Genomic DNA, 27,110 nt, shown 5'->3' on the forward strand with positions numbered 1-27,110 from the left:
ATAATCTGTTAACAAATTCAATTAAAAATATATGCTCTCATGTATTATTTGCGTAATTATACATCTTTTTAATATACAACTTTATCTAATAAGATCCTCGACAAATGTAATCGTTCGCAAGTAAATTAAAACTATAATAATTATTTTCGTTGAAATTTCCACTCACACATGCTCTTTTTATCATTTGTATAGATGCATTATAAATGGAAAAATTGATTTAATCAAGTACTTTGCTGCGTGAAATTCAAAAATTCAAAGACTATACGTAATAGTACTATGTAACATAATCTTTTTCCTTTTTAGCCAAGAGCTTATTTTCTGTTTAATTCAATAATTAAATAATTAAAAAATAACATAATCTTCTTGGAAAACAACAAAAACAATTGGTGTCTATGGAATCTCCCATGGTCATTGGACACCTAATTTGGGTGAGAGAAAGGGTTATAAGAAGGAGTAGGATGGTACATTACGATTCTCCATTTGTCATCTGCATGTTCATTCCCTTCCTTCCAATCCTCAAAGCTATGTTCATTATCCCATCCCTTAGAGCTGAAGAAGCTGCTAAAGTCACCCTCATAATAAGCAGGAGATAAACTAACAGAATATTCCAACAATGTCTCCCAATTAACATCATTATCATCTTCTAGTTCAATCAAAGGCTTCTCCACCCCAACTCCAACTACTTTTGGATAAGCGTGATGTTGATGTTCATGTTGATGTAGTTCAATCAAAGGCTTTTCCTCTTCATCCTCAAACTCAAACTCTTGACCTTTGATGTGGACAAGGTCTCTTCTCATCACTAACTTCCTTTCTTTTTCTTTTTTTTCTTCTTCGGTGAAAGATTCCTCAGATGATGATGATGAAGAGCTTGTTGGCGATGATGAAGACTCAGTCAACTGCCACATGCCACTGAGAAAACTTTCAAGAGCTTTGATTTGAATAAGTGGGATTGGTTCTACCAAAGGGTATTCATAGAAACCACACAACCCTTTTGCCTTGCACCATTCATAGAACTCATAGAGTTGATTTGTTTGCATAGCTGCTTTCTTATATATATTAAAAGCAGCCATGCAGTTCCTATAAGGCATCTGAAGAAGATTATCCAAAACCACTACTATTTCTTTTCTGAATTTCTTGTAACAAATGAAGCTGTCTCGAAGTATGAGTTTCATTGCTGATTGAACAATGAAACTTCGAGCTGCTACTCCCACTGGGTAACAATCCATCACCCTATCTATAAGGCTCTGAAGTTGTGGTAACATTTCAAGTATTTCACACATTTCTTTCATTTTCTCTTGAAAAGTTTCATGCATAGCTTCTTCTTCTTCTTTTTCCTCTGCTTCTTCCTTTTCCAAGACAACACAATTAAGTGCTTCATCGAGGACGTGTGCATAGGATGTGATGAACTTTGTGTAGGAAATTGAAGACGAAGAAGAATAATCACTGAAATGGCAAGGGTAAAGAGAAATCAAGCCATTGGAACGAGTCCATACAAGTTCAGTCCAAAGGGTACTGTTTCCCGGAACAGAACGAAGCAAACGGTGAAGAAGAATGAGACACTTGAGTGCAACACGCCAGTTACGTGTTGTGCCAAATCTACGAGTGAAGGTGATGGCAAAAGAGTGACACGAAGAAGGAGACATGGAAAAAAGTTTCAAGAGTTGTTGTATGTATTTTTCATGCAGAGGTAAATCATCTGGTGAAGTTGCCTTTATGATGATAACATTGATATCAGAAAATCCACTTGCTGAAGCAATTTTAGCAAAGTTAACATAGCTATGCTCTTTGAGAGCAGTGCAAACTTGCCGGAACCTTCTATGCATATTTCTTTCACATACACAAATGCTTATTATTGTGACAAGTGGGGTTGTGTTGTGGGGTGGGAGAAGAAAATATTATTGATGAAAGATGATTTGGTGTGTGTTGGTTGTTTGTGTCTTCTTAAAAATGGAGTTTCAAAAAATAGGCAAATTAAATGGTTTGTTTTGTTGTCTCTCTTAGTCTTTGGTACTGTCGCGGCTACAACTACGAGAGAAGAAGTTGTATTGTAATGTAAAAATATATGGAGATGAACTCTACAAGGAAAATGAAAAATGAAAAACTATTGGTTCTTGATTCTTGAAAGAGACACTCAGCCTGCAAAAACTGTAGCCTTAAGGTTATTAAGTGTGAATAAGAACCCACATTGAAAAATCTGTAGAGAAAAAACAAATAAAAATTAGATTATAGAAGAAGACAAAAAATATTGGTCTCACAGCTAGCATTGTGCTACTGCTGCATAATGCAACTAAGGAAAATTCGCCAGCTGTATGATTCATCATTGACCAGATGTCGATCCCTTGTAAAAATAGAAAAAAAAGAAGAGAGAATATGACGGCAATGGAATTTATGGAGAGAACATAAGTTCCTGTTTGAAAGAATGTAAGGATCATGATAACTATTAACTGTAGGCTTTTTGATCACTATAGCCTTTTTTTAATAATTAATTACTAAATTGACCCTGTTTATAAACTATTTCAAAAATTTAACCTCTTCAGAAAACATAACACCAATCTGCCCCTGTTTGACCGTTGACCATGAAGCCTACCCGGGTACACCCCTCCCTACCCGGATATATTCTGAAGTTTTTTACATACCCGGGTACACCCCTCCCTACCCGGGTATATTTCTTGAATCTAGAAAAAGTTTAAATTATTTACCCGGGTAGGGAGTGGTGTACCCGGGTAAATAATTCAAAGTGTTGTAACTGGCCATTCCTTTGGGATTCTTCGTAGCCAAGTCTCGTGTTGTTGCCATCTCCAACAGGGACGATCAAGGGTCCTACATTACTGACAAAATTTTAACTGTTCTCTACTCTATATGCTTGTCATGCATATAGATAATGAGTGGTCCTATATGCTCTGGATTTTCTAGCTTGTTCTTTTGAGTTTGAAGCCTTTCTTTTAATGGTTTATGTAAACGAGGGATAGAAAAACAGAGGGCTTAAGTAGGAGACAAGAAAGAGGGCATGGTAGCCACCCACAAATATCATCATACTTCCACAAAAAGCTTGGTCTCTGATCTCTTCAACAGACCTCGCAAAGCTCTCTCTCCTCACCTCAGAGTTGATATAGGCATATAGCAATTGTGTATTCCATCAAAAATTCACTTCTCAGTTTTCAGATCTCGACCACAACTCAGTTTGCACATATCTCAATAGCAAGGAATGCAAGCCCAAATTATTATGTCAAATTGGCACTGATTGCAAGTGGTTCTTATTCTTCCATTATCCCCTAATTCAAATTAAGAATCCACACTTTTCAAGATTACAAGCAAGAATGAATTATTTACCCGGGTACACCACTCCCTACCCGGGTAAATAATTCAAACTTTTTCTAGATTCAAAAAATATACCCGGGTAGGGAGGAGTGTACCCGGGTATGTAAAAAACTTCAGAATATACCCGGGTAGGGAGGGGTGTACCCGGGTAGGCTTCATGGTCAACGGTCAAACAGGGGCAGATTAGTGTTATGTTTTCTGAAGAGGTTAAATTTTTGAAATAGTTTATAAACAGGATCAATTTGGTAATTAATTATTAAAAAAAGGCTATAGTGGTCAAAAAGCCATTGACTGTATATACATACACCTTTAATAAACGAAGAAACCATTCACCAAAATTAACTAAGAACTTAAGCCTTTTTAAACCTTGATTGAGACAAAAAAATTTCGACTAAAATTTTAAAAAATCTCATAGTTAAGGTGGAAATCAAATCATCTTTCTCTCTTTCTTTTTTTCTTTTTTTTTAAACCCAGGAGAGCACTGTCGTGGGCTGGCTCCTTTTTAGATCCTTGGGCACATTTCCTTGACCGAAACTATGTGATGTTTTTAAATTGTCATTTAATAATATTCTTTTAAATTATATAAGTCATGTTATTTCACTTTTACAAAGAATTATGATTTATATCTTTATTTTTTTATCCACTCTTTTTTTTATAATTTATTTATTTCTCTCATTTAAAATGATATAATTTTACATTCTTTTAAATGACACACACTTCAAAAAAGAGAATTCCTTTTCTGAAATGTACATTTTAAATTGAAAAAGTAAAGAAAGAAATGGGTTACTTGAATCCCCGCAAGTGTGACAGGCGAAAATACTACTGTGCCTTATTCATTAACATGATTCCTTCAACTAACCAAAACATGCAACTATATTTATTAAAAAAAAACTTTACAAGTAAACTAAAGGAGCACAAAGAATTGAATTCTTATGTAATATGAGGAAATATTTTTTCTTAGTTTATTATTATTATATATAAATTATAAAATGATATTTATTTTATAATAATAAATAATTAACGTTAATAATTAATCATTCTCTAAAAAATATTTACACCAATTAGTTTATCTTATTATTCTCAGTACTCCATCACAAAAAATCCTGCATCAGCTTCATTTCTAAAAAAAATACAACTTGAAATAAAAGATACAAACCAAATTCTTTATTATTATTATTATTATTAAATATTCAACTGAAACAAAAGAATTATTAATTTTTTATTTATAAAAAAAAATATTTTTTTTTCATTCTTTCGTTGTCACCTATATTCCCTAATATATCACCTACATACACGGACAATAGTGTCTATGTGGCTATGCTCTAAATTTCTTCAGAGTTTAATTAAAACAAAATGTAATTTTCCATCCACTCTGAAAGACTGTAACTGATCGCCTTTTTGCAAACTGTTACGGGTAACAACACTTCCAGTTGGTTGAGACTTGCTTCCCCACAGAGGACCAAGTCGTTTGTAAACATGAGATGTGATATATGCGGGCCCTTTCTTCCATCTCTCGTAGGAATCCAACGCTTTGACTTAACAGGTCCTGCAATTAGATAAGAGACTTTGTCCATACACAAAACAAATAGGTAAGGCGAAATAGGATCACCTTGGCGGATGCCCCAGATGGAGTGAAGGGATCAGATTTGCTACTGTTCCAGAGGACATGAAAACGAGAGGAAGATATGCAAACCTTGATAACATCAGCCATCTCTGAAGGAATGCTAGCTTCTAGAAGCACGTTGTGGATGAATCCCCAACTCACTGAGAGACTCACATAATAGAATGGGCGCATCTAGAATGGATGGATAGCATTTTCCTCTACCAAAATTTTAATTATTTTATTATTATTATTAGGGATAGGATATTGTAACAATCAAGTAGTGTTATTACCAATGTTACTACCAATCAATTTCACCGTTAGATCGATTATGTTGATTCAACGGTTATATTTATTTTCATCTTTGTATGGTTATGATTTCCCATATTCAATGTGAAAGCATTAAATATGAAAAATCATAACCATAAAAAGGTGAAAATAAATATAAAATATTAAATATGAGAAATCATAACCATACAAAGATGAAAATAAATATAATTGTTGGATCAACATAATCGATCTAACGGTGAGATTGATTGGTAGTAGCATTTGTAGTAACACTAATTGATTGTTACAATATCTTTCTCCTTATTATTATATATAAATTATAAAATGATATTTATTTTATAATAGTAAATAATTAACGTTAATAATTAATCATTCTCTAAAAAATATTTACACCAATTAGTTTATCTTATTATTCTTAGGGCCCGTTTGGATGAGCTTTTAAAAAAATGACTTTTTATGCATTGTTTTTTTTAAAAGAACTTTTTCTAAAAGACAAAGTTATTTTACATTCACATGTATGATATGAAAATCACTTATATAAAAAAAGTTATTTGGATGTTAAAATAAAAAAAGTACTTTTTATATATAAAATGGGATAGATTATTCTGCCTACTCTTATTTTGCCTACCTTTGCCTACCTCTTTCAATATCGTTTGATTACAATCTCATTCAACGGTCAATATTTGCGATATAAAATAAACTCTTTTTTTTCCTTTATTTCTATTCACTTCCTCCCACACCTTTTCTCTCTCCTCCCCTTTCTCTCTTCTTTTGCGACTAAGACTGAAAATAACAAGAAAATCTAACGAAAAACACATTCGACCATCAATTAAAAAACCTCACTTATTTTGCCTATCCCTAAACAAAATATCTTCAAAACATACGATCAGGGAGATGAAGTGGAGAATATTTTGTATGGTTATGTGGGAATTGCATATGACTTGGACAATCTAGATTTCAATAGCAAGAAATGGAGTATGGTAAAGAGTAGGAAGGAAATTGAGGACCTTGATAATGCTCACATTAGAACCGATGATAGATGATAGATACAATATGTTTGAAGAACTTCTAAGGAATTTCATGGTCCCCTCGTGCTAATAAGAATCGAGCGTGCTATTGAAATCAATAGTGATATATTGATCAATGAGTATGTGTTTTTAATAAGAAACCTCAAACTTATTATTTTCTGAATTTGAAGAGAAAATACAGAAAATAATCGAACGATTAATCTTGCATTTTTTAATCGAATGATATATTGCATTTTTTACAATGGTTCCGAGGAAGAGAGGAGACTTGTGTTGACTATTAGATCTGGATGAAATAGAATTATATGGATTATTTTTATTTATTCTTTCTCCGGTCACCTTTAATTTTGAAGATATTTTGTTTAGGGATAGGCAAAATAAGTCAGGTTTTTTAATTGATGGTCGTAATTGTTTTTCTTTCGATTTTCTCGTTATTTTCAGTCTTGATCGCAGAGGAAGAGAGAAAGGGTGTGAGAGGAAGTAAGGAGAAAGAAAGGAAAAAAAAGGTTTATTTTATATCGCAAATATTGATCGTTGGATGAGATTGTAATCCAACGATATTGAAAGGGATAGACAAAGGTAAGCAATATAAGAATAGGCAGAATAATATATCCCATACAAAATTATAGTAAAAGAGATAAATAATATGATTGTGGGATAAAGAGAGATAAAATAGGTAGGATAGGATGAGGTTAAAATTGTATTTTAAAAATGGGTTTGGTGTTTGTCATTTTAAATGACATAAGTTATATCATTTTAGGAGAGAGATAGACACAAAAAATGAAAATCGAGGGAGAGATAAAGTAAGTGTTTTTTTTTAATTTAAATTTTAAATAAAAAATTATTTTGTGTCTATCTCTTTCTTAAAATGACATAACTTTATGTCATTTAAAATGACAAACACTTTTTCCTTTAAAAATGTATATTATCTTATTTCCAAAAAAAATTATATTATCTTTTAATTTCTGCTTTTTCCAAAAGCAACCAACTACTAGCTAAAAAAAATAATATTTTAACTTTTATTTTAAATTTTGCTTTTTTTAAAAGTTATTATTCAAACATTTAAAAATTCTCAAAAATAATTTATTTAAAAAAATAACCTTTTTAAAAATAAAAGTACATCCAAACAAGCACTTAGTACTCCATCACAAAAAAGTCATACATCAGCTACGTTATAAAAAAAGTAAAACTTGAAATAAAAGATACAAACCAAATTCTTTATTATTATTATTGAAAATTCAACTAGAACAAAAGATTTTTTTTTTTTCATTCTTTCGTTGTCACCTAGATTCCCTAATATATCACCTACATACCTGGACAACAGTGTCTACATGGCTATGCTCTAAATTTGTTCAGAGTTTATTTAAAACAAAATGTAATTTGTCATCCACTCTGAAAGACCATATTTACAGTTGATCACCTTTTTGCAAACCGTTATGGGTGACAACACTCTTCCAGTCTTTGGTGAGACAGTAGATGCTTGTGCTTGTCATGCTCCACTTCTTCAATGACAATGTACACTCAGTAAGAGATGGATCCAACACCTTCACTTCAACTCCCACAAGTTTTCCTTTTGCGCAATCTCTGTCATCCAATGTTTCTTTCTCAGCCTCGGTCAAGAAATCACAATGAACTTCTTTCATCGGCATTGATAAACGGTCGTGATTCGGGGTCAGATCTGTCTGGAAGAGTTTCTTGCTCATCACAAATTGAATGTCGCTGCCGTTCAACTCTCTGATACGGTTCTTGAATTCATTAGGCAGAACCGCTAGTGGGAGTGGTGGTAATCACGGTTGCGATGATGCTGGCAGCGGTGGCGGCAGCGATGGTGACGACGGTGGTAACAGTGGTGACAGCGGTGACGGCGGTGATGGTGTTGGTGGTGCATTCTTTGCCTTTTTTGATTTTTTTTCACCCATGAGGGAATGGGCATTTCGCGCCTTGTATTTTCTTGCTCTTTCTCTGGCTTTGGCTTTGTCTTTGACGTACTCGCCTCTCCGTGTTGCAGATGTTGTTGTTGCTGTTGCAATTCTTCTTCATGTTGTTGGGGTTCCTCTTCTTGGAAACAAGTCTTAACCAGAGTCAATTCTTCATCGTTATAATATTGTGGTGCAACGCGCGAAAGAAGTACATCACAAAAGTGAGGCCTAAAGGGTTTGGAAGACATCTTTTGACGCGTCTCCCAATCTGTAATCTTCCCCACCAATTCCCACAGAGTTTTGTTGTCCCTCTGAGTCATGGTGGCAAAGCAAAGTTGAAGAATGGAAGCGTACAAGGTTTCTGTTTCAGGGGTTTGGAACAGAGAAGCAAAAGGTGGTTTGAGGTTTATGTAACGGTCAAGTGAGTGAGTGAGTGATGAAATTTTTGTTCAATTTATAGTGATCAGCTATCAGAATTAGAATCTTTCCGAGATTGTAGATATGCTTTATTGTCACAAGTAGAATTTTTGGAGGTAATCTTTTTTCTTTTTTTTTTTGGTAATCCGGAGGTAATCTTTTAATATATGTGTAACTCGATTTGTTTCTTTTAAATTTTCATATCTTTTAAAGATTTAATATCAGTAGTAAAGATAATTCCCATTAATAACTTTCAAATAAATAGCTGTCCAAATATGTGACTAACTAACAAGGTTATTTTCATATCTTTTCTGATTATCAGAGCGGATCATGTTATTTACTTAGTCTACCCTACTGGATTTGTTACATTAACACACTATCAAAAGGAATGCCTTAGGAAACCTTATCCCTCTGTTTCTAATCTTTTGTTGACAGTATCAATTTACACTTGATTTTTCTGTTTATAATATGTAAATATGTCTGAATATGCATGTTGAGTTCCTTACATATATAAATGATATAAATGTGTTGTTATTGATCTGTGCTTTTATGTTAAAAACTTGAGCATATATACTCTTTTACTAATACTAATTTTAGCAAAGGATTGGTGTTTCTTGTTGGGGACATACATTTGTAGTGTAGATTGGTAACTCAGGTTATGCAATCATTCCTCCTTGTCTGTGTGCAGTTCTTGACATATATAGTGAGCGCTATTGTGAATGAAAAAAATACTTTCGTTGACTTAGTCGCTAAGTTATGTAAACTAAGGTAAATACATATTGACATTTTTATTTTATATGAAATAACTGGTTGAACATTAAATATTGACTAGTACATCTTTTACTTTTACAATAGTGATGCATAAATTCATAATTAGCTAGTATATATAACTTGCGTCAATGAAGTAAGTCTATGTAAGTATTTTTGGTCTAGTACATCATTTTGATACAGGGCTTATTCTGATGACAAGAAGAACATGTTTGTAAAAACCCCCCAATAACTTGAGTTTCTAAATTTGAGTTGAAGCGTTAGAAGAGAACTGACTTCATCAATAGACTTGAAGCGATTGATACTGGAAATGCCTTTTGGGAAAAAAGAAGAAAAAGAAAAGAAAAAGCAAGATCAATTATCATTATCAGTATACACTAAACTAAGCTCACACTTCATTGGTTAAATAAAAAACAAAACATACAAGAATAAGGATGATATCAAACGATGTTATAAAGAACAGATTTGCTTATTGTAAGCCATTTGATCTTGGCAATGTAGTTGCTATCAAACAAGATGTTTGCTGGTTTCAAGTCCCTATGCACCAGACAGTGGCGGACCCAGGAATTTTTTCTGTGGGGGGCTAAAAATTAAATATTTGTTTCTCTCTTCAAACATAATATATGAGAGGCCAAAATATGAAAAATTAAATATTTGTTCCTCTCTTCAACTATAATATGTGGGAGGTCGAAACACCAATCCAAAGAACATAACTCATAAATACCTCTTTTAACTTGTTATAGAGAAAAAGAAGGAGACAGAGAGAGAGGTGGAAGATGTCACAGTAAAATCTACTATCAATTTAAAAAAAACTACACCTTTTCAACCCCTAAAATGAACATTTTTTATGCAAAGAAAACAAAGAAGAAGAGAAGAGAGCAAATGTTTAGATTTCACAAAAAATATGTACTAATTACTATAATCTAAATAGATAATTCAAAGCAGACCCGTCTCATTTCTTAATCTCTTTTTCTATTTACTCACTGATAGCCCAACAAGAAAAAAAAAGCCAAAGATAAATAAGAAGAGACAGATTGCCAAGAAGCACAATCACCAAAACTCTTCTGCCCCTCACTTCCCTCTCTGTCACGAATCATCAGAAAAGGAGAGGGATCGAAAGAATAAGGTTCATTCTTTCATAAGACTCTCAGACTTCTTATTTTTATTCATGGATGGGAAGATTTGTGCTAACATCTAAGTATAATAAAAGTTGAAACTGTAAGTTTCAAGTCGAGGTTTAAACTATAATTTAAGGGGAAAGTTATATTTACAAACTTTTCGTTTAGAAACTCTTACAAACTATATTGTGTCTGACCGTCATACTTTAATCAAAAGTGTATAACTGGTCATACTTAGTGTAATTTGTAAAAAAAAATTGTAAACAGATCTTTTCCCATAATTTAATGCTAATTCCATATGCTAATTGTTACCACCAGGTCTGTGCCAACAAACAAGAGCCACGTAACTAAAAGAATTTGAACTAAGAGAAACCATGTAGCTCTATTGGTGGTCACTGATACTCCCAACACTGTGATGTAATCTTAGATAAACCTATTTTTTTGTTAAAGCAAAAAAGACAAGAAAGCATTAAATCCTGGATTTGATAATTGTAACGCCCGACCGCTTCAAGAATCAACGACTATCCCTACATACTAACACGAAACTTTTCAGTGTGCTTTTTCCTCACTCGCATACTAACTCTCTCTAAAAACCTCAAACTATACCTTGAGCTTACTTTTCAATTCGACAAAATCTAATCATGGTACTGCACTCTTTCTCATTCTTTTTTTGTTTTGTTCATTTCGTTAACTTTCTTGGGGGGAGAAAAAATGCAATCAGAGTTAGATGGTTTTCAATAGATATAGGACCTGAGAATATAAAGAAGCTCTATAAACTCTCTGCGGTGGGAGAAAACTACTTTACGTTAATGAAGAGAAAAAATAGAGGTTTCTTACATTACACTTATGTTAAAAAATTTCTTCAAATTTTGAGGGGGGCAGCCGCCTATCCTAGCACCCCCTGGGTCAGCTCCTGGCACCAAAGTGGTTTTTGTTTTGTTTTAAAATTTGGGTTCCCATAAAAAATTATCTTAATAAGATAATAAAGAAATATATACTGATCAAGGAAAAGCTGCGGAAAAGAATGAAAATAGGATCTCACTTCATTACAAGCAAGGAAAACATGTAATCCCAATACATTTTTGACATCCTCGCATAACAAAAAGGAAAGAAAAAGAAACAAATACATTTTTTCAATATTACGCAGTCACCAACACCTATATTCCATTCCCTAATATATCACCTATATACGTGGACAGACAATAGTGATGTGATGTCTATGTCACTGTACTTATAAATTTGTTGAGAGTTTATTTAATAAAAGAAATAATTTGCCATAGACTCTAGACCATATTTGAAGTTGGTCTCCTTCTTGCAAACTGTTACGAGAGACAACGCTCTTCAAGTCTTTGATAACAAAAGATAAAATTGAAATCGTGCTTCCATGGACCACTTTGCATAATATAATAAGGGTTTAATAAGAGTTATGTTGTAGGAAAAGTGATTGTGTTATGTTATAGAGATTCGTTTTGCGTGCCAGAGTTTTTTTTTTTTTTTTTTGGTTTCAAAAATTGTGGGTCCCACAAAATATTATGTGTGTAGGAAAGTTGTTGTGATCATGTTAAATTATAGATACAAAACCCATATAATAATGTCATAGAAAAAAGATAACTGACGGTTTATTAAAAGAGGCGTGTAACCTTTATTAAAAAAAAACATTGTTGCTCTGTTTTAATAGCAACGTATTTTGAACGCTATTAAAAATCAAATTTAAACAATATACTCAAGAAAAATTAATCATGTTATGCGCTTGTACAATGTGCCCATATTTCAAAAGACCCAATAAAGAACAACAGAAAGAAAAAACTAAAAGAAATAAAGAAAATAATCCTTCATTGATGCCAAATGCCAATATTAGTACAACAGTCATGAAACTAGTATTGGGCTCCAGAAAAATAATTAATTGCGAGTGACTCTGAGATCCTCACATAACAAAAAAGAAAGAAAAAGAAACCAATACATTTTTTTCAATATTACGTTGTCAGCACCGCCTATATTCCATTCCCTAATATATCACCTATATATATACAGTAAAACATATGAAATTTCGTTTCATCTCAATGTATTTCATTCATTTGCATTCCATCAGTCATTGTATATCGATACAAACCCTAATCTAATCAAGATGATGCTTTACTACTATGCTTAAAAAAAACAAAAAAAAATTCAAAGGTTCATGGCCGCATTTACTAGTATGCTTGAAAAAAAACAAAAAATAATTCAGAGATTCATGCCCGGAGTTGAGGACAAAGGGTCTGCCACTGGATGGGGGTGATGAATTGAAGATGATGGTGGTGGTGATGCATTCTTTGCCTTTCATGATTTTTTATTCAGCGATGAGGGAATGGGGCGCCATTCCTCATCGTCATGCATTTTGCGCCATTCCTCTTCGTGTTGCTGTTGCCGTTCTTGGAGACTCTTAATCAGACCCAATTCTTCATGTTCTTGGGGTTCCTGTTCTTGGAAACAACTCTTAATTTGACCCATTTCTTCATGTTGGTGGGGTTGTTGTTCCTCTTCTTGGAGACTCTTAATTCGACCCAATTCTTCATGTTGTTGGGGTTCTTCCACTTCTTGGAAACAAGTCTTAACCAGAGCCAATTCTTCATCATTATAATATTGTGGTGCAACGCGCGAAAGAAGTATATCACAAAAGTGAGGCCTAAAGGGTTTGGTAGACATCTTTTGACGCGTCTCCTAATCTGTAATCTTCCCCACCAATTCCCACAGAGTTTTCTTGTCCCTCTGAGTCATGGTGGCAAAGCCAAGTTGAAGAATGGAAGCGTATAAGGGCTTGGAGCAGAGCAGCAAAAGGTTGTGTAAGGTTTATGTAACGGTGAAGTAAGTGAGTGATGGGGTTTCTGTTCAATTAATAGTGATCAGCTATCAGAATTAGAATCTTCCGAGATTGTAGATATGGAAGATTGTAGATATGCTATATCGTGACAAGTAGAATTTCTGGAGGTCTAATCTTTTTTCTTTTTGTATATAAGAGGTAATCTTTTAATATATGTGTAACTCGATTTGTTTCTTTTAAATTTTTGTATCTTTAAAGATTTAATATCAGTAAAGATAGTTCCCATCGATAACTTTCAAATAAACAGTTGTCCGAATATGTGACTAACTAACTAACACGGTTATTTTCATATCTTTTCTGATTTGATATTAGTAAAGACAATTTCCTTTTATAACTTTCAAAAAACATAGCTTTCCAAATATATAACTAACTAACGGTTTATTTGATTTAAATTTTTATATCTTTTCTGTTTTGATATTAGTAGAGAAAAGGGGGTTTGGTTTTGGTTCAATTTAATGTTCTCATGTGATCCGCTGCACACTTCTCTTGCCATGTTTGTTTGGTATTGGTGCTCTTTGCTGTGAATTTTCTCGGTAGAATAACTGTTAGCGAAGACAGTGGGTGATATTATATGACTAATAGATTTGAACCCATGTATAAATCAGAGGAGGTAGATGATCAGAATTATCACTGTGTAATTAAAAATATTAAAAACAGACTTACTTGTCAGTGGCAGAATGATGAAACAGACAGAATGAAAGGATGAATATATGCAGTATCAGAGGAATTAAATCCGAGCCCACAGAACGTGTCTCCTTAAGACAATTTGCCCCCTCACTGATGCCTAAGGTTGATGGACACTTGTCTCCCAGGATAGAACGGATTTCGTCTGAAGAATGGTGGCACTACCAATCAACAGCCCAAACGAACACAACAAAATGCCAGAGGAAGTCACACTGGAGGATGAACAACAGTATGCAAAACCGGAAGAAGAAAAATTCCGGCAGAGTTTAAGTGCAGGAAAAACTGGATAGATTTCTGAAGGTGTCAGTGTCTATTTATAGACACTGACCGGTCACGATGAACAGTCGCCGGCGGCGAACCGCCGTGTCTGATGGCGGCGAACGGGTGCGACCGGTGACTGTTCCGACGAACAGATACGACCGAGGTGTCAGTGTCTATTTATAGACACTGACCGGTCACGATGAACAGTCGCCGGCGGCGAACCGCCGTGTCTGATGGCGGCGAACGGGTGCGACCGGTGACTGTTCCGACGAACAGATACGACCGGTTCAGCGAGCAGACACAACCGGTGACTGGTTCACGAAGGGAAAGAACCGGTTCGGTTCAATACTGCTCAAAAACCCGGCGGGTAGAAACGTTTTTGGTTGGAGGGAAGCAACGGTAAATTTTTTGGACAAAATATTAAAAAATTATTTTTTTATTACACACCGAGCCGAGCCGACCGAACGGCGGCGCGCGTGGTGAACCAATGCTCACCTAGCTCTTCCCCCTACATAAAACATGTAGTGACCCAAGGGCCAATCTAAGAGAGGGAAGTGGGAGCTTATATACTCTCCCATTTCCTACTAATTGTCCAATGTGGGACTTGTTGAAACCCACACACCTCTTCATCTTCCCTTTTTCTCTTTTCTTTATTAACCCACTTCTTATTCATAACCAATGGATCATTGTACATTAATTCATTCATTAATTCCAACAATAACTCCATTGTTACCTGAAGTTTGTCTTCTTTTCAGATCCTATATGGGTGGTTTCTTCTGTTATTCTCTTCTTTTTTGTTTATTGCTCATTCTGTAGCCTCTGCTTGGATGCTGAGAAATTCCTCTGATGTGGTGGTATATGGTTGATACATAACAATGCCTTTGCTGCTTATTGACCCTGATATGATATGCCATTTTTTCTTTAAAAAAATTGTGATATAACCTCAAATCACAGATGGTTTAGATTTTGCTGTTGTAAGATATGCTCTTCTTGTAGCAGTGACAAGTTAATTCAAATAATGTTAATTATTTTCTCCAGTAAAATTTTTATACTGGAATTCAGGGGCATTATGTGGTGTTTCTTAGCTGTTTGTATTTTACATGTCATTTCATTTGCTAATTAATGGCACCTTTATTACCTTTGAAACAGCTGATGCATTCTGGTTCTTTGATGAATCTCAAGTCCACTCTGTTTCTCAATGTAGTAGTGCATCAGATCAGAGGGCATAATGTCCTTGTTGTTGTACTTGGTCTATCCTATCCTACTGGATCTGTTATATTAACACGCCATCAAAAGGAATGCCTTAAGAAACCATGCTTAGCTGCATGTTTTCAATGTTATGGCAATCCTATTTTGCCCTTTGATTGAGAGCATACAGTATGAGTGTTGGTTCTAGACCTGTGTTATTATGTGCTGATTATACAAACAAAAATTTAATAACATGATTCATATTTAATTATAACACTAATACTGATTACTGTTTCTTTTATAATTAATGATTATTTATTTTACTTAACAGGTTTTTTCTTAGGTTGTTATTTATTTTAATTAATTTATTAATTATTTGTATCAAAACAAAAAACCTTCATTAATTACAAAAGCAATCATTCCACTTTTTGTGGTGATGAAAGGAAACTGATAACATGAAGAAATTAAAAAAAATGGAATGGTAAATTAGTAAATTTGTTTTAATTAATAAAAAGTGGCCCATTTGTTTTGCCTATTTAAAAAATAAAATAATTAGTAATATTAAGCAAATATAATAATTAGTAAATTTGTTGTAATATATGAATCATGTCAGTATTAGTGTTATAATTAAATATGAATCATGTTATTAAATTTTTGTTTGTATAAGTGGTAATTATGTAAATCGTAATAATTATTATAAATATTTTGTAATTAATGATTTAATCATAATAAATAGTTTCACTAAAATAAAACCTGCATGTGTTAACCATGTCATCATTAGTGTCATAATTAACATATTTGGCATGTTATTAAATCCCTTTTCAAATATTCTGCATTATTTAATAATTTTTTTTTTTTGGAAACCTTAGGCATATAAAAAACGCTCGTAATAATTAATAAACAATGTAATTTGCCTTTTGGTAAAAAAAAAAAACCTGCGTCTGTGTTTGATGGTCCCGTCAAGTTTCCTGGCAGGAATGGAAGACGTCAACAAACTTGACGGCACTAGTGGAGAACTTGTCGCCACTGATGACGTCTTCTTTGGTGATCCCGTCAGTCAAACTAACGTGTTTGACTGCTCTACTTCGGCTATACTTTCAAAATGTGTTTTATTCCGGCGATACATTTACAAAATAATGGTAGTACGATCGTTTTGCCAAAAATTGTGATAAGCAACCTTCATTTTAATCAATGAAGGTTGCTAAACTTCATAAGCCGAACCTTTCAGCAAGAATAGCAGACAACAAGACATGTTTAATGTTGTCAGGTGTGAATTTCAATCCATATAAATTAAGTATGGCAGACAGCAAGAATAGCAGAACCTTTCATTTTATATACTCATCACTTCTCTCAAGGCATGTTTAATGTTTTGCAAATCCGCATGTTTACTTTTCCTGTGACATGATCAGAACTGTGTTTGATGAGGATTATCAGAGAGGATCATGTTATTGTACTTAGTCTACCCTACTAGATTTGTTATATTAACACACTATCAAAAGGAATGCCTTAGGAAACCATGCTTAGCTTGTCAGCATGTTTTCATTGTTGTGGCTATACTATTTTGCCCTTTTCAATATCTTCCGTCGTAATTTTGCAGGGAAACTGAGAGCAGTTAGATTGCATATGTTACCTTCAAGGATTCACAGACAGCAGTGCTCTTGACGGTATAAATGAGATGCCATGTACCAATTTATACTAAAATTTCTTTGCATTCAAATCACTAAAATAGATCATATAGAAGATATACAATTTTATGTTTCATCTCTGTAAAGAACCAAGAGACAAGAGGTATTCATTGTAATCCTTGTTATATTAAACTACACAACATTGGTGCTATTATATAGCAAACCAATTGAAGAATACAAATAGACACACTCAATATGGGACTTCTACACTATTAACACTAACACTCTTAACACTCCCCCTCAAGCTGTAGCATATAGATCATATGCTACGAGCTTGATACATAAATAATACTCCCATTAGGAACCAAAAACAACAATGCTACATCAACGAAATGAAATGACTAAGTACAACAAATCAACTGGAATGACCATCAGTCTGAAGAGCTGATAAAGAGACAGTGCTGGAATGGACATCAGAGCATGGATGGTGCCAGAATTATCATCGGCAAAGACAACTGAGCTGACCAGGACATCAACATCAAGATCCCTCTCAAACATTTTATTTAACAGTTGGTGAGCAGCCGTGGTTTCCCCTTGACTATGCTACAAGCTTATTACAAGAAAGACCAAGTAACATAACATCAAAATAAATCTCCTAAATGAGAAACCAAAAATCAACAATGTGCTAAAAATGGCGTCGAAATGAACATCAACATGGAAGATTCCAGAATGATCATCGGCAAAGACAATTGTGCTGGAATGACCATCAGCAAAATGGACAGTGCTCCCCCTCAAGAGGAACTTCTAAACAGTGCCGGAATTATCATCGACAAAGACAATTGTGCTGGAATGACCATCAGCAACATGGATAGTGCTCCCCCTCAAGAGGAACTTCTAAACAGTGCCGGAATTATCATCGGCAAAGACAATTGTGCTGGAATGACCATCAGCAACATGGACAGTGCTCCCCCTCAAGAGGAACTTCTAAACAGTGCCAGAATTATCATCGACAAAGACAATTGTGCTGGAATGACCATCAGCAACATGGACAGTGCTCCCCCTTAAGAGGAACTTCTAAACAGTGCCGGAATTATCATCGGCAAAGAAAATTGTGCTGGAATGACCATCAGCAACATGGACAGTGCTCCCCCTCAAGAGGAACTTCGGTGTCGGAATTAACATCAGCGGAGACAACATCAGCAACTTGGACAGTGCTCCCCCTCAAGATGGATGATGAATAGTTAAATACTCCATATTGGGAAGAAAGAAGATTAAAGAAAAACAAAGCTTCGCGGAATCGGAAAAGTCGCCGGAGACGGCGGTGGGTCGTCGGAAAAGTCGCCGGAGACGGCGGTGGGTCGTCAGAAAAGTCGTCGGAGACGGTGGTGGATCGCCGAAAAAGTCGCCGGAAAGTCATCGGAAAAGTCGCCGAAGACGGCTGTCAACGGTGGACGACGCGGTCAACGGTGGTCGGTCAACGACAACGGTGGTCAACCCAACAACTTCCCAAGGATCATTCTTTTCTGATGTGACAGATCAGTCTAAGCTGCAGTCAGAGAGCATACTAAGAAAAACCCGAAAAAGAAATAGCAACGGGAATCCCTCAAGGAGGGTGATATCTCTCTATAACCATATTGAAATTATGGAAAATAGAACTAAGTTAAACAGATTAAGATTCCTCTTGTTAGGCTCTGATACCATGTAAAGAACCAAGAGACAAGAGGTATTCATTGTAATCCTTGTTATATTAAACTACACAACATTGGTGCTATTATATAGCAAACCAATTGAAGAATACAAAGAGACACACTCGATGTGGGACTTCTACACTATTAACACTAACACTCTTAACAATCTCGTTTCTACTAATTACGTTTCTACTACCTCTTTTCATTTTTACGTAAAAACTCGATTTTGATTATATTGATCCTAGCAACATAGTAATTTTTTACAGCAAAAAATTATTCTCCCAAAAAAGGGGGAATTTATTTTCTGCAGTTACTGCAGACAATCACTCCTTCCCGCTGACACAATTCAAAGTAGGTCCAATATTTTCTCTTCCTAATAATTTGTGGACTTCGTACATGCTTTGAGTCACCAGCAACAAAGTAATTTTCTGCAATAACAGCAGAAAATTATTCCTTAAAAAGAAAGGGGAATTGTTTTCTGCATTTACTGCACACAATCACTACTTTCCGCAGACACAATTCAAAGTACATCCCATTTTTTATTTTTTTATTTTCCCCATAATCTGTGGACCAGTCACCAGCAGCAAAGTAATTTTTTGCAATAACAGTAACTGCATAAAATAACAAAAAATTTAACAAAGAAACAAAATAAAGAAAACAAGATTTGTTAGCCTTTCAACGAGTTGTAATTAAGTTAAGAAAAAACAAGAGACTTAAAAAAAAGTTGGCTAGTATGTGCACAATATCGTCACATAAAGTGAAACAGTGGATATCTGTTGTAGACATTTAACTTTGGTGACACACTGGAAATTTTTATATAAAGAGAACAAGAAATGCAACAAATGAAAGAGGGTTTGGGAGCGAGAGAGCAGCTCGCGCGTTATGAGCAATGGGAGGCAGTGCCGTCACACCTGCTGACGGCATTAGTCGTGTAGAGATATCTAACGATATTAGTGGTGTCTCACCTACTGACGGGATCCACTTTGATTGCTGATATGTCAACCAGTCACGTAATGGTGTCTTACGGCACTAATCACGTCAAGTGTGTTTACGCCACTGACTACCTTACTACGGGATCCTTTTAGTGTATGTAACATGGAGTTTTCATTTGTCATTTAACATTACACAACAAATTTTCTTACACACACAATATTCTGTGGAGTCCACACTTTTTGAAGAAAAACAAAATTATGACACGTAAAACGAATTTTTATAACATTACACAATCACTTTTCCTACGACATAACTCTTATAAAACTTATGTAACATTTAGCAAATGTTATTACATGGGTGCTTTTGCTCGTAAAAAGATTTAGTGTCCGTCTGGATGAGCTTATATCTTAAAAAAGTTGCTTTTTTTTTTTAAATAAAAGTTCTTTTGAGAATTTTAAGATATTTGGATAACAACTTTTTAAAAAAGCAAAATTTAAAATTAAAGTTAAAATGCTGCATTTTTTATAGCGAGTAGTTGGTTGCTTTTGAAAAAAAGCAGAAATTAAAAGATAATATAATTTTTTTTTGGAAAAAAGATAATATAAATTTTTAAAATACAATTTTAACTTTATCCTATCATACCTATTTTATCTCTCCTTATCCCACGATCTATGTAGCACCGATACGACACGCGACATGTGACACGACACTCCGACATGTCAATCCTAAAAAAATATGGATTTCGACACGTTGGGAAACGTTTTAATATTAAATAATAATTTTAATTTATATAGCGTATATTTTATTTATTATTCAATAATTTAACAAAAAAATGAAACTAAATTATAATACCCATCAACACGTTATAAAGGTGGAAGCTTTAATAAAAAAAATAGGAACTGAGATGAGAGAGATAATATCAAATAGAGAGATCAAATCATATTAGAGATGAAGATAAAACAAGAGCGTAATAGGAATTGACAACAATGATGCTGAGATGATCTCTTATCTATTAAGGGGAAAAAGACAAAAAAGATAAAATTGATATGATCACGTGGAAGCTTTATTAATATATTTTAAATTAAAAAAATTTAAAAAAAATAATTTTTTTACGAAAATGCCATTTGACCGTGTCGGACACAGTCAAATTCGAGTGTCAAAATGGTCAACGTGTCGGGAATGTTGACCGTGTGTCGGACACCTTGTCAGAACGTGTCGGAGCGTGTCGGTCCCTATTTTTTGGAGTGTCCGTGCTTCCTTGCCTACGATCATGCTATTTTATCTCTCCTTCCTTATCCCACGATCATGCTATTTTATCTATCTTTTATTGTAATTTTATATATAAAAAGTTTTTTTTTATTTTAACATCTAAACAATTTTTTTATGTAAAAGTAATTTTCATATCATATATCCAAACGTAAAATAACTTTACCTTTTAAAAAAAGTTATTTTTTTAAAAGCTCATCCAATCGGGCCCTTAGTGCCCGTTTGAATGAGTTTTTGTTCCTAAAAAAATTGCTTTTTAAAAAAATAAAAGTCTTTTTAAATTTTTTTAAATGTTTGGATAACAACTTTTTAAAAAAGTAAAATTTAAAATGTTGCTTTTTTTTAGCCAATAGTTGGTTACTTTTGAAAAAAAAACAGAAATTAAAAGATGATATGATTTTTTTTTCTGGAAATAAGATAATATAAATTTTTAAAATACAATTTTAACCTCATCCTATCATGTTATTTTATCTCTCCTTTATTGTAATTTTATATATAACAATTCTTTTTTTTATTTTAACTTCCAAATAACTTTTTTATATAATAGTGATTTTCACTTCATACATCCAAACGTAAAATAACTTTATTTTTTAGAATTTTTTTTTAAAAAAAGTAATGCATAAAAAGTCATTTTTTTTAAAAGCTTAACATCAATAAATCAAACATCTATTGAAGAGTTACATCATGTTTTTCAGAAGAAAAAAAAGTTAATCAAAAGAAAAAAGACAAAATAAAACCGAACATCTTATAGACATTAAATTTATCAGAAATCATACTCTTACGTTGCATTAAGATTGTTATCTCATGTTACTCTCATTTCGAAAAATATTCCTCTCTTTTTTCTTCTAAAAATGGGTGGGATCCACTTTATTTGTTTCTTAACATAAGAAAACTTCTCTCATACATTTATTTGCTAGTCACTGAGAGACTCACATAATAGAATGGGCGCATCTAGGATAGATGAATAGCGTTTTTCTCTACCTAAATTTTAATTATTTTATTATTATTATATATAAATTATAAAATGATATTTATTTTATAATAATAAATAATTAATGTTAATAATCAATCATTCTCTAAAAAATATTTACACCAATTAATTTATCTTATTATTCTTAGTACTCCATCACAAAAAATCCTGCACCAGCTACATTATTAAAAAAGTACAACTTGAAATAAAAGATACAAACCAAATTCTTTATTATTATTATGAGATAGGATATTGCGACAACCAAATAATATTACTACCAATGTTACTACCACATCTTAACCGATGATTTCCGTCAATCAACGGTTATCATTTTTCAAATCAACTGGAATAAAAGATTTTTTTTTCATTCTTGTCACCTATATTCCCTAATATATCACCTACATGTTGGGAATGCAACGAGGGAGCCCAAAACCCTTTGCAAAGGGTACATCCACCAATGGGCCAAATGACAAACCATAATAAGTGGGCCGACACCACATCTCAACCCAAAACCTTAAGGCTATAGGTTTATGGGTCTTTTGCACTTATATGGTCATCACTTGGTCTATATCTAGTCTATGTGATACTTCTTTACAACTCATACTTGATTATTTCCAACATCTTCCCCCAAGTGTGAGGCCCAATATCATTCTTACCCTAAGGGCAACTTCTGCGGAAGTCTCTTTTTTTTCTCTTTCAAATATTAAGGTCACACTAGCCTTCTGCAGAGGCCTTCCAAACACTTGGCCCAGATCGTTGGCTCTGATACCACTGTTGGGAATGCAACGAGGGAGCCCAAAACCCTTTGCAAAGGGTACATCCACCAATGGGCCAAATGACAAACCATAATAAGTGGGCCGACACCACATCTCAACCCAAAATCTTAAGGCTGTAGGTTTATGGGTCTTTTGCACTTATATGGTCATCACTTGGTCTATGTCTAGTCTATGTGATACTTCTTTACAACTCATACTTGATTATTTCCAACACTACATAACAAAAAAAGAAAGAAAAAGAAACAAATACAATTTTTTTTTTTTTAAACAAAAGGAAAGTAAAAGACAAAACAACAAAACTAAAACACACTAGGCACAAGCCTAGGACACCTATATTCCATTCCCTATGCATAGACAAAACAAATCCTATTTAGTTTTCTCACAAGGATATTTATGTTATTTAAAAATAATTTAATTTTAAACAGTAGAATGTCATTTCATTCCAAGATTTATCATTCTTTAGAATTGGAATGGCCTGGTCCTATCAAATTAGCTTATTCATTTGTTAAATAATTTTTAACATTTCATGTATCAAATAGTGTGTTTGACAACTTTCTTGGTGGAAAAGGGGAGGTGAATGCCACGGATGGGAGGAGGAGAAGGCGGTTTAGTTTAAAGATGGAACAAGAGTGGAGATGAGGATAAATTGGTGATGTATTTTTCTGAGGCATGTGACGCACATGCATGAGGGAGGAGTAGAGCTTCACCTCCAATTGGTAGACTAGACATGTGTTGGAAAGATTTGTACTAATTTTTAATCATAGCCTAAAATTAAGGTAAAGATGATTCAGGTTTCTCACTCACACTTGTTACTAATTTAACGGGTTATCACAGGGTTTTCATAAAAAATTATCTTAATAAGATGGTAAAGAAATTTATGATTGCGAAAGGTCAACTGATCAAGGAAAAGCTATAGTAAAGAATGAAAGTAGGATCTCACTTTATTATAAGCAAGGAAAACATGGAATCCCAATACATTTATTTGCTAGGGATCCTCACATAACAAAAAAGAAATAAAAAGAAATACAAACCAAATTTCAATTTGAACAATTTTTCAATATTACGTTGTCAGAGCACCACCTATATTCCATTCCCTAATATTATATTCCCTAAGACAGACAATAGTGACGTGTCTATGTCGCTGTGTGCTTTAAATTTGTTCAGAGTTTATTTAATACAAAAAATAATTTGCCATCCACTCTGAAAGACCATATTTGAAGTTGGTCTCCTTCTTGCAAACTGTTATGAGAGAGAACGATTTTCCAGTCTTTGATGAGACAGTAGATGCTCGTGCTCGTCATCTCCCACCTCTTCAGTATCAAAGTATATTCCCTGAGAGATGGATCCAACACCTTCACTTCAACACCCCGAAGTCTTCCTTTACAGCTTTCTCTCTCTTGCAATGTTGCCTTCTCAGCCTCAGTCAGGAAATCGCAACGTATTTCTTTCATCGGCATTGATAGACGGTTGTGATTCGCGCTCAGATCTGTCTTGGAGAGATTCTTCCTCATCACAAATTGCACGTCGCTGCCGTTTAACTCTCTCATACGGTTCTTGAATTCATCAGGCAGAACCGGTGGTGGCAGCGGCGATGAAGATGAAGATGAAGATGAAGATGGTGGTGCTGGTACTGGTGGCGGTGGCGATGGTGACGACGGTGGTGACGGTGGCAGTGGTGACTGCGGCGATGAAGATGAAGATGAAGATGAAGATGAAGATGAAGATGGTGGTGCTGCATTCTTTGTGTTTCTTGGTTTTTTATTCACTGACGAGGCCCATGAGGGAGTGGGCCTTTCCTCCTCGTCATGCATTTTGCGCTGCCTTTTTGGGGTCACCGTTATTTCTTTCTCTGGCTTTGGCTTTGGCTTTGACTTTGACGTACTGGCCTCTTCTTCATGTTGGAGATGCAGTAGTTGGTGTTGCTGTTCTTGGAAACTCTCAATCATACCCAGTTCTTCTGCATTATAATAATGTGGTGCAAGGACATATATAAGTACGTCCAAAGAGCAAGGCCTGAAGGGTTTGGAAGACATCTTTTGAGTCACGGTGGCAAAGCAAAGCAAACAGAGCAAGGGAAGCAGGGTTTCTGGTGCAGGGAGGGGTTTGGAGCGGAACAGCCAAAAGGTGTCAGTTTTTATCTATCAATATTTACGGTGAAGTAAATGCAGGGGGTTTAATTGTCTTCTATTTATAGTGAACGATTCCTAGTTACAATCAACAAGTGATCAAACGTTCATATCTCAATTTTAATTTTGAATTTGGAGATATGCCATTATCAGAAATTGAATCTTCGATAAACCTTTGGAGATAAGCTTTCATGAGAAGTGGAATATTTGGAGATAGACTTTTTCATATATTTTATGATTTAATATTAGTTAAGATAATTCTCATAACTAACTTTCCAAACATACGATGACTAACTAACACGGTTTAATTATTTGTATCTTTTCTGATTTTTGTATCAGATAGAATTATGCATATTTGATTTGAGGATAGGGCATCACGAAGGTTCGATAAGATATATTGTTCTTCTTCCCCGCCGGTTTGTTTGCCTTTCTCTAACCAACTTTCTGTTATTTGCCTCAGTGAAGGACTCATCACTTTTACAAGGTTCTCTCTCTCTCTATATCTATCTATCCATTTCTATTGTATTGTCAATTCCACATTAATTGATTGAATTGATTCATTTGTGTGCTTAAATTGCAGAATTTTGTCTCTGCTTGCGAGGTCATCGAAGTAGAAAGACATTCTCATGTTTTTTATGTGACTTTTATTCCTTATTACCTTTTTCATTTCTTTTCCCTTTGTCTAAAATAAAAATTCAAATTTTTATTTTAAATCTATTTTTTATTTACCGAGAATTTCGGTATTGGCCCTTTTTTACTTTAAACTAGAAGTATTGTGCAAAGATTGAACTGTTCCATTTTTATTTATTATTAACCGAACCATTTACAAAAGAGATAAAAAAAATTTGCGAATGCATAATTACATACAGTAATACGATTTGATGACTATTTCGTTAATAATCGTTTATATTTGTCGGCAGGATTACCAATTCAAATGGAAATGTACTTGACATGTACGATGATTCATTAGATATTTCATTTAACAAAGATAAAGATGTCTATTTCTGCTTATGCCCGAGCATTCTCTAAAAATATCTTTCTGTTTTATTTAAGGGGAATTTCCTATTTATTTTTATTTCAAAAAAAATCTTGTCTTATTATCATTTTAATTATTATATATTATAAGAATTTTTTTCATTCTTCTTTCTAAATTCTATTATGATTATTGTATATTCTATATAATATTCTATGTAATAGATAGTAATTAGAAAATCTTCATAAAGTACTCAAAAGAATACCCAAACATGGGAGAGTGAACAACTTTCACTTTTCATTTCCCTTCCTTTTGCCACATTCCTCTCAATCCAAGCATAGCCTTAATATTTCCTTGGTCTGATTCCTTTTTGACAACTCCTTAGTATAAAGAGAAATTTAAACTAAGGCACTAGGATTGGTTTAATAATTAAGCGTTTAGATAAGTTATATTAAATTATGTATTCAAGTCTCAGTTATTTAAAAAAATAAAGAAGAAAAATTTAAAGGGAATCGATAAATTAACAAAAAAAGTTAAATAATATCAAAGAAAGACTTTTGATTGAAAAAGTAAGAATTCAAAGTGGAATTATATAAAAAATGACTTAGCAATACACATCTTTATTGTCTAATTTGTTAGGTATGGTTTTTTATTTTGTTTTAAATTTTTGAACTCCATATAAATTTAATGTCTATAAGAAGTTCGTTTATTTTTGTTTTGATAATCGTTTTTTTGTATTTTTTCTTCTTCTGAAAAACATGATATAACTCTTCGATGGCAAAAAAATTTATTTATTGTAATTTAATTAAATAATTACGTATTTATTACAATTTGAGGAGTATTTACAGATCTATTGCACAATGTGACGCCTTTTTTGGGTGTCACATGTTACGCCTCATTTAGGCGTCTCTCACCAAGGGAAGACGCTCCAATGGGGCGTCTCTCATGAGGTGTTGACACGTGTCATTTCTCTCCAAAAAAAAATAATAATTTAATCATAAAACTTCTGAAGGCCATAACTTTTGACTCGGGTATCCAATTCAGGTAATTCTTTTTTTGATTCCACATAACTTTTCGAGATCTACGTAATGACATCTCATTTGATATATTTTATTTCTCACAAACATAATTTAAATTTGCAAGAATGGTACTATACGAGCGTTTAAACCTAAAAGTCTCTTAGTTCTTTCCGAATCAACACCAAACACACCAAAACCAAGTGTTTGAAAAAAAAAATAGTGTACAATGTTATTGAACCGAAATTCGTATTGTGTATCGTTTGGTTGATTTTTCGTATCTTGAATCATACG

The 27,110-nt window shown here is 33.7% G+C and overlaps 2 protein-coding genes across 2 annotated transcripts; both read right to left on the minus strand.

The window, feature by feature from the left end:
• Positions 1–419: 419 nt before the first annotated feature.
• On the minus strand, positions 420–2,031 carry LOC133316821 (putative clathrin assembly protein At2g25430). Its single transcript, XM_061518605.1, has one exon. The coding sequence runs from the start codon at positions 1,821–1,823 to the stop codon at positions 420–422; it is 1,404 nt and encodes a 467-aa protein (XP_061374589.1). The 5' UTR covers positions 1,824–2,031.
• A 21,830-nt stretch (positions 2,032–23,861) lies between these two features.
• Positions 23,862–24,734, minus strand: LOC133316822 (B3 domain-containing protein At2g31420-like). The gene has a single exon (XM_061518606.1). The coding sequence runs from the start codon at positions 24,732–24,734 to the stop codon at positions 23,862–23,864; it is 873 nt and encodes a 290-aa protein (XP_061374590.1).
• Positions 24,735–27,110: the final 2,376 nt, after the last annotated feature.

This window comes from Gastrolobium bilobum, unplaced genomic scaffold (genome assembly GCF_033153095.1).
Source record: "Gastrolobium bilobum isolate Gb01-03AN ecotype WA unplaced genomic scaffold, APGP_CSIRO_Gbil_v1 utg993, whole genome shotgun sequence".
NCBI lineage: Eukaryota > Viridiplantae > Streptophyta > Magnoliopsida > Fabales > Fabaceae > Gastrolobium > Gastrolobium bilobum.

Coding starts and splice junctions, on each gene's coding strand:
- LOC133316822 (XM_061518606.1), bottom strand. CDS start 24,734: ATGTCTTCCAAACCCTTCAGGCCTTGCTCTTTGGACGTACTTATATAT.
- LOC133316821 (XM_061518605.1), bottom strand. CDS start 1,823: ATGCATAGAAGGTTCCGGCAAGTTTGCACTGCTCTCAAAGAGCATAGC.